General features: G+C 27.9%; 1 protein-coding gene across 4 annotated transcripts in view; it reads right to left on the reverse strand.

Annotated features, from left to right (window-relative positions):
- The window catches only part of LOC130674040 (location of vulva defective 1), a 55,405-nt gene that overhangs the window by 2,416 nt on the left and 40,674 nt on the right, over positions 1–12,315 (reverse strand). For all 4 annotated transcript variants that reach the window (XM_057479312.1, XM_057479311.1, XM_057479313.1 and 1 more), the window contains one exon: positions 10,681–10,869. In XM_057479312.1, the coding sequence (XP_057335295.1) occupies positions 10,681–10,869 (189 nt within the window). The remainder of the gene's footprint in view (positions 1–10,680; positions 10,870–12,315) is intronic.

Below are 12,315 nucleotides of genomic sequence, written 5' to 3' on the forward strand. Positions count from 1 at the left end.
AACTTGACAAAAAACATTTTATATACAGTTACGGATACTTAAAATTAGGGCAGAGTACACAAGTCAATTTCCTACTAGTATTCAGCTCCCTTATATATTTTATTAACTATAATATTATTTTCAAATAGATTTTATATTTCTTACCAACTAGATAAATTTATTGCCAAGTCTATTAAATTGTAATTTTAGAAAAAAAATTAGAAATGTCTGACTACCCGTGTAAGCCAATCAGGAATATTGTCTGGTATTTTTGAAAAATAAGTATATTTCAGAGAAAAAAAGCGCAAGTATTGGAAAAATCATATCGCATCCCTAGCATTTGCAGACTGTGCTTTCGAGGTACAAATTTTTCATAAATTCACGGGAAAATTGTTACAATTTTTTTCAGAACTTTTCGTGATTTATGCAAATTATTCTCGTCTGAAATACTATAGAGAAAAAAAATTTGATTGGAGGTAAATATTCTTAATTTAAGAAAATTTTTTTGAAAACCTCAATTTTCTTGGATAATGTAGAAATCTCCTGATGAAGACAAATTCTCTTTGTTCAAGATTTTTTTCTGTGTATGGTGTCATAATAAAGCCGGGCCATAGTGGCCATCTAGCAGAAATTGAAATGAACACACGAAAAACTACTATGGCCATAGTAACATTGACGATTATATCACACATTACTGTAGCCATTGCAAATTTTACTGAGACCTTAGTAATTTCTCATGTGTTCATTTCAATTTCTGTTAGATGGCCACCATGGCCCGGCTTTATTGTGACACCATATCATTTCAAACGAGAAAAATTTCTCCATGTACATAAAGAAAATCTATACTGACATTCTAATACGTCGTCCCTGATTAAACAACTGAATTCGACCGAATTAAAAATTTTAATTCTGTTATATTCTATCGAATTCTGCAAAACAGAATTCAACTGAATTGAAAATTTGAATTTGAATTAAACAGAATAAAACCGATTTAAAAATTTCAAATTCGTTTTAATTTAGTTCAATTCGGATTCAGAACCAGAAATTGGAGAATTATTTTTGAATTAAACAGAATTAAACCGAATAGAATAATTTAAATTCGTTTTAATTTGGACAAATTCTGGTTTTCCTGCCGAATTAGACAGAATTCATTTTTAAGTTAGGTACCGAATTAACAGAATTTATTTGAATTAAATAGAATTAAAAATTTAATTCAGTTGTTTAATCAGGGGTATCCCACAAAATTTGACATTTTCACTTGTTTTGAAAAATGGAATCATTGTAACAATGTGCAGCTTATGTCAAAATTTCACAGGTCAAATTGTTAATTTACTATTTTTAAATAAATATTTTAATATGTCGTATCCCATATTCGCAAAAGTTCAGTCACGCTTAACATTTTCAATTTTAAGTTAATTTTAAGGAAGTAATTAACGACATCAGTAAGGTAGATAATTATGCATAATTTTTGACTCTTCTTACAGCATATAATTCAAAATTATTTATTTACTACAAATGCCTGTATTTTATGAAAAACATGAAAATAAATTTGTAGTTTATTCCAATGTAAACATATTACAAGTAATTTTCTTTGCCGACCGTGAAACGTTTTTATCGTCTCCTGAAAAATTTCCCAAATGTGGGATACGACGTATTAGAATGGCAGTATCGAAATACTTCTTGCTGTTTGATTAACAATTTTTGGAACTTGAATTCTAATTTTGATGCATTCTTCCGTATCAAAATATTTGAAAATACGACCTTTCATTCACTAGATAAGTTTTCATTTACGTGCTTAATCACCTTGTTAAAAAAAAGTTTGATTCATTATAATTAAATTCCCAGCGCCATCAGTCGAAAGTTAAAAGAAAATAGTTTTATTAAATATGTAATTTAAAAATTAACAGTTATTTCGTTATAAATAATTGTATGTATGATGACGTGATGAAAAAGAATGATAGTTACATTAATTACAGCTATTGAAGAAAGCGGTTCTCATTCGAACATAACCTTTATTTTATACATTAATCCTCATTATATCATTGAATTATCTTTAATAAGTTTTATAATGCTATTTTTAAAATAGTTTATATTTATGTTTATTGATTGGCATAAAAAAAAATTAATTTTGTTTAATTTTCAATTATTTATTTTCAAGGCGTGCCTAAATTGTGAGTATAAAAAATTACATAAGTGTACATAATTACGTCTCAATGACCGTGACATTAAACCGGCATTGAATCGAGTCTAATTGTGTACTTGCAAGTATATAGTGAAAAGTAAATGAAAACGATATATGAACTTGTATCTGGTTACGTCAGCTCACTATACACTTATGTACTTTATATTTATATAAGTATTGTCTAGGTGTACAAGTATTAGTGTGATAATTAAGAGACAATTTGTATTTTTTTTTCTATTCTTCTCATTGTTGCGCTCGGCTTAATTGGAGTAACAAGGAAATGGGAACCGGCGACAAATAAAGGGTTAGGAAATTAAAAAAGAAGTTTTTTTTTTACTACACTGTAAAAAAAACGGGGTAAGTCCAGGCGGTGTAGGTGTTAAAATTTTTGGTGTTAAATTTCAACAATGAAAGCGGTGTTAAAATAACGGCGTCGAAGATGTAAATATTTTTTTCTCACCTCCGGGCGGAAAGCGTCAACTTTCGTCCCGCTGTGCAAAACGAAGTTGCCGCTTTCCGCCTCCGTCGAGGAGAAAAATAGTATACACTCCTCGGGAAGTAAATAAGAAAGCCTCAGACCACATGTTTGTTGACCTCGGCTTCGCCTCGGCCAACAATTACATGTGATCTGAGACATTTCTTACTTTACTTCCCTAGGTGTGTAATATACTATTACCGGTGTTAAAAAAATTTCCCTGTGTTAAAATATTTAACTTTGTGAATATTTTTACTTACTCGATCACTACAGTTAAGCAGAGTTTTTATTAATTAATTAAGTTATTGGTGATTAAAATGGTGGGTGTTAAATTGTGTAATTTTCAAGTAAATTACGTATAACATAAATAATTATTTAAATAAGTAGGGGTGGAAGGGGCAAAGTAGGCCTCTGGGGGCAAAGTGAGCCCCTCAAAATTTTCTATACGTCAATAAATTCGGACGGATAATAAGCTTATCGAAATTTCTTATATAATGAGGACTAAAATAGACCAACAAAACTGTTCATTAAATATAATTTATTAAGAAAGTTGAAGGTAATAAAATTACATTTTGTAGTTATGTCACAGCAGACTATTAAAATGATTTTTATATTATTAAAATACAATTATTATATAGTTATTTGCAAATATCACACGTGTAAAGAATAAAAAATATAAAATCCGAAATTTTTGGGAGGGCCCACTTTGCCCCTAATTTTCGATTTTTCAATTTTAATGGACGCGGCATAATGAAGTGAAAATAAGTATCAAGGATCAAAAAAGAAGTAAACGCGTAAAAAAAATTAACGATGTTATAATTATTTTCCTTAAAGGGCCCACTTTACCTCCCTCTCCCCTATATAGGAAAATTGAAATTTCCTTCAGATAATATTCATTTAATTTTTATATTTTTTTATATATAATGTATTTTTTTTCTAATTTCTATACGTGGAATTTTATTTTTCACACCGATTTAACACCGGTATTTTAACACCGCCAAATTACACTGCCTACACCGGTGTTATTTCATTTTAACACCGCGTGATGTTAAATTAAGTCGATTTTTACAGAGTAATTTGAAATGTGTTAATGTTAATTAACACACCTTAGAGGTCAATTTCTGTTATCAGTTTAACCACTCCCAGCATCCGCAGGTGCAATAAAAACAAATACGCTCATAAGTGGATGTGTATTTTTTATATTTTATCTCATTGCCACTCCTTTTATACTGACCATTGATTTATATATTTTTTTTTTTTGTTTAACTTTTTTTTTTCTCCTCAATCAATGACATTAATTCATTACTTCCTTTCTATTTTATTATTCTCAATCTTTTATCTTTCCAAGGACTTTTTGTGTCGGAATGTGATGAGATTGTAATAGAACTGAAAAAAATGATAGGGTAACGGTAAAATAAATATGATCGATATTGCGGATTTAAAAAAAATATTTTTTGTTTCAAATGATTCTTCTTTATGCATAAGCAAAATGTAGATTTCAATTAATGTAAAAATCAATTATGCAAAAATACTTTAAGTGTCACGTAAAAGTTAAGTTATGCAAAAATATTCAACGTATACTTTTACGTCATAATTTTTTAAATGTTTTTAACCGCAAGAAGTAATAAAAAATTTTGTTTTTTGAATAAATGGTACTTAAAGATTGAAGCATAAAACGTTGGGTTTGAAGATAAAAAGTACATAATACGACACAGATTTGAAAAGCCAAGGGGTTGAAGACCTTGCAAACAATCGCATGAGGGTAGTTGGCCTCTTTTACTTTATCGTCGTACCCAGATATCTATTTTTCAATACACGGAATGTCTCTTTAGATATAAAAGAAAAAATAAAATGAATATAACATACATTTTTTAAAAAACCGGTGTAAGATCACGCTATCCTGGTGTTAAAATAACCCTGGTAGTGGTGTTAAATTTTTTATGGTGTTAAGCGGTGTTAAAAAAAAGTAGGTCTAATTTTTCAAGTATTTTGGAAGTCGAATTGTATTTCAAGTACAAAAAAAAAATTTTATTGTTTAAAAATTCAATGATACGACAGATTTATTAATTTATAGAGAAATTTGAAAATGTTTGTCCAAAGGGACATTGATATATTTTTGTATAAAGTATGAGAAACAGATTTTTCGATTCGTCTTTTCGCAAACTACACTGTTAGCAAAGCGGTTTTAAAATTAAATAACACTGGTGTAGGCGGTGTTAAATCGGTGTAAAAAGAAAATTCCATGTATAGAAGTTAGAAAACAAAATGTATTAGGTATATATAAAAAAACATATAAATTTAATGAATATTATCTGGAGGAAATTTAAATTTTGTTATGTACTTGTCCCGTATGAAAAAACAATATATGTTTAAAATATATAAAATCGTATATGTTTGCAACAAAAAATATATGATATATTATATTGTATATTATAAAAAATCATATAGAGATTTTGGCCGATTTAATATAAAGTTATATACAGTAGTAAATATATGTATTCCATATATGTAACTTATATATTTTTTATATTAAGCTATATAAAGATTTACATTTACCTTATAATATATATTGTATTGATATATTTCCTTTTATATTCAAAAAATATAAAATTTTTATGTGAAATGAATTTATATGGCAGCATATAATTTATATTATATATGGCACTATATATTTTCTTTGTTATATTTATAAGCATATATTTTATTCGGTGTATGTATATGTATATGGGTATATATATATTCGCATCAAATTAACTAATTTTGAAAATTTTAACTGCAATTTAAAGAGTATCTTAAAATTTAGATCTAATTTAATTGGAGTTGGTCATACGAATAAGAAACGTTTTTTTTTTCCATACACAATATAAATATTTGTTTTTATATATGATCAGAATATATTTTTCTTATTTGATAGAAATATATATTTTCATATATGATAAAAATATTTTTTTTATATATGATTGACATATATATTTTATATATGCTAAACATATACGGACTCGTACATGATGAATATTATATTTTTTAATATAAAACAAAATATATCAGAAAATATAGTTAAATTGACCACATATATTTTCTGATATTTATCATATATTTTTACATATATTTTATTTTCATACGGGGTACTAGTCAGCCAAATAATATTTTTACTAAAGTTATTTTTTTTTTCGGCGCATATTGAAAACATTTATCAATTAATTTGCCAACGAGATCTAAAATAAATTTTCATTTATTTGCTCAATAGACTCAATTTTTTTACCTTTCATTTTCCTCGCCTTCCTTAGGCACTTTTATAACATAGTAAACATGCCCGCCATGTGAAGCCGTCATTGTCTTTGATTTATTTTTTATACTCTTCAACACTTGTATATATAAATATATATCACAGATTATATTTTAAAAACTCTATTATTTTTAATCATTAACTATCCGTTAAATTCACCGTAATTACAAACTTTACTTTCATTTTTCCACTTGGAACTTTTTACATTTAATATTAAATGTTCATCATTAAAACATATACATATATTTTATTTTCTTAATTAAAATTTAAAATATCAATGTCTCTAATTAATGAATGAATTTTCTTTTTAATTTTTTAACGTTAGAATATTATTTTAAAACTGATGAAATCCATTCTAGTTACCAGTAGAATAAGTATTACGTACTGTTATTAATATAAATTTCTCACTACATAGGTACCAACCAAGTTACCAATGCCACTGGTGGGATATATATAAGTCTATCGTCGCAAAGTTATTTAAAGCACTTGTCGTATTTTCTCGATGACAAACTCACGCCCACGCTAATATTAACAATAATTAAAAAAAAAGTTAAATTTTTTTAAACAAAACTTTATAATCCTGAAGTTTAGCCGACGTCCAATACTTTTTGGATTTTTTTAAAAACGATAAATTACGAAAAAAAAATATTTAAAAAAATTCCACCTGCAGTTTTTGAAATTTTCTACACGTGCATATTTTTAATTTTTTTTTTTTCTAAATTTTGGTTAAAAAAAAATTCGAAAATTTTTAATTGTCTTTTAACTTTAAAATGATGAATATTTTACTTAAGAAAAAATTTAACAAAATTTTTGATCCCCCCTTCGCATATATGTTGACAAAAAATATATCATTATAAATTAAACTCAAAATTTCATTCAACTTTTTATATAAATAAATAAAAAATAAAATGACTGTGAATGTAGCAGACATCAGACATATTTAGAAATATAATTTAATAGAGTAAATAATTTAAAAAATAATATTTATAAAAAATGCACTTATTAATTTGAAAATTTTACAAATGTGCATTTTTTAAAAATTTAATTTTATTAATTATTTATTATTAATTTCAAATTTGTCTGATAAATTTACACTCATAAAATAAAATATAATTTTTAATAATAAATATAAGAGGGGATTTATTTATTGACATTCTCTGTTCTAGTGCTCTATTTCCGAAAGTCCCTGACCTATTTACCGTTCCAGTGAACATCAACTTCCCTTGCTGGGGTTAAAAAAAATTAAATCCTTTTAACAACTTTATCAACATTTAATTTAAATATTACTTTAACTCCATAAAAAAACAATACTATAATTATATGAATTGAAAAATTTTTATCGTTGTTGACACGCACGTAAAAAAGTTAAGCTCTATTGATTTATTTTTCTTTGCAATACACAATAAGGCTTCAGTTTAAATCACAGTTTCAATAAATTTACGGAGATTGACATATTTTTTTTTTTTTTTAATTAACAACTGCAACCACACTAATTGCGTTAAAAAAAATAAAACATAAATTAGTTGCGGGAGACGTTAATCGATAGAAATAAATGTTAATTATAGACACGCGTTCAACAGTTACGTGAAATCTTTTCGAACGATCAACAGTTTGCGATATTTAGCGCAAATTTTAAAGTTTTAAATGGCAAGGTCGAAATAATTATTAACATTTTAAAAATAATTATTTACGAGAGCAATAAAAATAAAAGTTGGAACTGAAATAATATTGCATGACATTTAGCAATACAATGCAATGCTGTAAAAAAAAAAAACAAAAAAAAAACGTAAAATCTCATCTATGACCACGTGAGTGTAACCCCAGATACTGGGGGAGACTTTTCTATGGGTCACACATTCCAGATAGGGGATAGATGTGGGCCAGCGGGTAACTCGATGTCACGCACAACAGTTTGTACACATGCGCACTAATAAATTACCGGTTCTATCGATGAATAATAAAACAATAATAAAAAAAAAATTATTATTCAATTAATGATAAACTAAATAATTTAAATGAATGATTAATTAATTAAAAAATAAAATAGTATAGTAACTAAGACAATGAATTTGCTGGTCACGGGGCAGGTCACGGTCCTTAAAATGAGATTCTCTTTGGCAAACTATCTTTGGCACAAGAGTTACATGCCAACGATAATGAACAAATAATACAACAGTGCACTAGTACATTACACTCTTAATGTCATTGCTCTTAACATAAAAAAAAATTTCACTTGACAGTTTAAATTTAAAAAAATAAAAAAAAAATAAAATTTGTTACTTAAATTTTGTCACTTTTAGTTTTTGTTCATAAGATTTTAAAAAAATGTCATGTTGCGTTTGATGACTAGAGGTAACGTCACCAAGGTCATTGCAATAATAAAAATAATTTGAAATGGTAACAAGGGTCCAATGCAATGTTCGCCAATGCAGCGGACGGCACAACTGCTGGTGGCGAACATCAGCGCCTCTGCACATCCCACCCACGCTATATCGATCTTCCATCCTCTCCCTTCTTCTTTATACATTTGTGTATACATATATATGCATGTACAGAATATAATATTATATCTGTATATACGGTGATGTCTATCCTGCTCTTCATCGTCGGCATCAACGTCGTCGCCGCCGTCAACATCAGTTATAAGTCTATAAGGTAGCCATCTATATGATGGTAGATTTTACTTGGTGGTTGTGATGGTTGGTATAAATATAGCACAAGTAATTGGTAATGCCTCTGGCACCTTAACACCACGATACATCGTAGCTTAACATGGTACGAATGATATAAATATATAGAGTATATATATTAATACAGGGACAGGAGGTACTGATATGAGAAAATACGAGGACTTCATACGTTGAATATTTTTTTTTTTACTGATATTCAAAGTGAATTAAAAAATTTTCATTTATTGCGGGCAAAATGGGTTGCCCCCTAAAAAAGGTGGAAAGAAAAATTTTTGAATCTTTAAAAAATTTCTCTTGTAAAATTTTAACAATACCCCATTTTGCCCCCCCCCCTCCTGCCCTATGTAAAAAATTGGGAGTGAACTCGGAGTGATTACGGATTTTATTTAAATCTGAACTCACTCCATCACTTGGAGTTCCGGAGTTTAAAAAAAAATCACTTCACATATGGAGTAAATATGGAGTTTATTTTTCCAGCGGAGTGATTTCGGAGTGATCTAAATTTCATTTAAATCCGCATTGACTCCGATTCAGAGTTTCAATATTAAAATAAACTCCCCTTCGAAGTTTACTCCAAGAGAATTAAATGAATACACAGTAATCCGCTCCGAATTTACTCCGGATTTAATCCGCATTCAAGTACCAAAAAATATTTAAACTTCTTTAAGGTTTCTTGTGGGTGGTTGGTTTTAATTTTATTTATTTATATTTAAACTTCAATTTTAATCTTTATAAAGATGATTAATGATGACCATCATCAAGGCTAAGTATTATATTTTTAATAACTTTAAATAAAAGTACACGCTGTTCGCTGTTTGACGTTGATAGAGTGTATAGAGTGTATGCAAGATGTGCGGTTGTAGTGAGTCGTTGATAAGTGAAACGATTTTATATTCGATTTACTTGGCACATTATTCATCTCCAACTGTGCCACGTCTATTAATTCCCCTCAGCAGCAATTGTTTTAAGTCTTGAGAAGTGTAAGAGTATAAGAGCCTAAGAGCCTTCTTAAAGGAAAGGATGATGGTCTTTGAATTTAAGACGGAAGGAAATATTATCTGCAATTTCATTAAGCAGTTCCGATGACTTTCGAGTTGTGTTTCAAATTGCCAAGAAATTATATTTCCTTCGGTATGACTAGATTTTTATTTACTTTGCAATTATTATTATTATTTTTTTTTACTTGATAAACTCTTGATGAAAACGAGTCTGCTATCGACTTAACTGCAAATTGTCGATATGATTTTTATGTCGCGAGCCAAGTACTGTGATTAGCGATAAGCTATCACAGTTCAGCTCAGAGAGATTAGTATACTACCTAATGTTATTTATTTTTTTTTTCATGTATGTTATTATATAATTGAGTATTTTACAGGATGTAATTACTTGTATATATAAGGGAAAGACGGAAAAAACAAGACTGGGTGAGCAAAACGAACTAACCCGAAAATTTGTTACACAAAAAAAAAAATTTATTGACGCAAGAAAAATTTTTCACTGAATCGAAGAAAAAAATTTTCTTAGGACTAGAAAAAATTTCTCGGCGCAAGAATTTTTTTTATGTATGACTTTTATGATTATTTTCCGCAATTCTGAGTGTCCCAAAATTTAAAAAATTTTTTACGACTCAATTTATGGTTGGCCATAAAAAATACACGCGGTGTCTTCTTCGCGAAATTTAAATTTTAAAAAAGTTATCTATTTTCATAACTTTTTTTCGGGTCTATATTTACAAACTGTACTGCAAATAATTTTTTTTGCATAGAGTAGATGTAAATACTTCTATTATATTCATTTTTTGGGAGCGGTCCGTTTTACCCGGGCAACAAAAAAGTTTATTATATATTTCATCCGGTAATAAAATAAAAGGTGAAGAAAAATTAGAAATGTTTTTTTTTAAAGGATGTGCAGAAAGGGATTACGTCATTTCCGGTTAATTAGGGACCTTGGGGTCTCATGAATTGGAACTATAATTGTTATATTTATAATATGTATAGGGGACTAAGTATGAAATATATAAGTATTATTTTTTTTTAAAATCAAAGTGAGTGTCTAGTAAAAAATTTACCTGATTTGAGCATGATACGCTGGAGATGTATGCTCTGTATGAGTGGTAAGAAGTTCCGCAGTACCGGAGGACATTATTTCAGAAAAGTGACCTGTTGTAGGTATCAAGGGTTCGAGTAGAAGGACACCAGGCGTTGCAGGGTGAGGTTGTGGTCCCAGAAACGCGACACGAACTTTTTCTCTGCCTTCACTGAAAATTAAATTTAAAAAAAAAATCAATTATTTTGTCTATTATATATAATAAGTTTAGATTTGTAGGACATTGATATTTATATAAATAAAATATTATTATTTTTTGGATTAATATATTTAAAGAACATGAGAAACAAAGGTAGGTCGTGGCAAACAGACTAGAGTTCATCGATCTCGCCAGCGTGGCGCCGAGTTGTTACCTTTATATACAATAGCACACAATAATATATATATTTATATTTAAATTATTATTACATAATAGAAAAAAATTATTCTCTTCTATTATTATATTTATCTTAAGTATGAATTAAATTATAATTTAGTTTTGCATAAACATATTTGTACGCAGAAAAATATTTGGATCAAGATTTACTCTCTAAATATGAATTAGTGAAGATAAGTGAATATTCACTAATTCCAATTGCAAACCGCACCACTAATTTCAAAAAGTGGTTCGGTTGGCACTCAGAATTAGCGAATATTAACTTATTTCACTTATTCATGTTTAGAGAGTATAATATTTTGAACGAAATTATTTTATTCTTTAGCCAAGAGCGCGATATTCTTGTCCCAAAAATATTATTCTCTTGATTTGAGACTAGGGACTTGAATCAAGACGACACTTTATCATACTAAACATGTACTTTCTTTCTTAAATTAGAAAAATAGCGTTACTCAATATTTTACGTTGCAACTTTATTTATGAAAAACACTGACGGAAGGAATTGAACTTACGTCCTTTGAGTTGAAAGTCTTGTCTGTACAGAAAAAAATTCTGGACTGAAAGTAAATATTCTTGATTCAAGAAAATTATTTTGAAAGACTCAATTTTGATGGATAAAGTAGAAATCTGACCAAGACAGATTTTCTTGGCTCAAAAAAATCTTGATTTGGTTCTCGAAAACATTTGTCTTTCAAAATATTTTCTTGACTCAAGATAACTATTTTTTTCTGTGTGCTATCCACTAGGCTGACATAGTTCCCAGATATTGTTTTATCAAATTTTAACTATAAATACTGTGAAAACACTATAGGTCACTCTATTCTTCATGGTTTGAACTGTCAGGTGAGGAAATTTTAAAACCAAGAGACTGATATTCTTGAAACGAGTTCTTACTACTCTTGATATAAGTCAGTAATACATTTAGAACAAGAATTTGAGGTTCTCTAAACAAAGATATTTGTTTTTTTTTTTTTTCAATTTAACAAAACTATACTTTTGTCAAGAATTTAAATTTATCAATCAAAGAAATTTTTTCTTGAATCAAGAATATTAATTTTAAGAAAAAAATATTCTTGAATCAAGATTTTTTTATAATGATATTCTTGGCTCAAAAAAATTTTTCTTGATTCAAGTTAGTTTTTTTTTTTCATACGTTAATTATCAAAAATAAATATATAAAATTTAATATTAAAAAAAAATTAATGTACCATTTACAATAAA

This window comes from Microplitis mediator, chromosome 8 (genome assembly GCF_029852145.1).
Source record: "Microplitis mediator isolate UGA2020A chromosome 8, iyMicMedi2.1, whole genome shotgun sequence".
Lineage (NCBI taxonomy): Eukaryota > Metazoa > Arthropoda > Insecta > Hymenoptera > Braconidae > Microplitis > Microplitis mediator.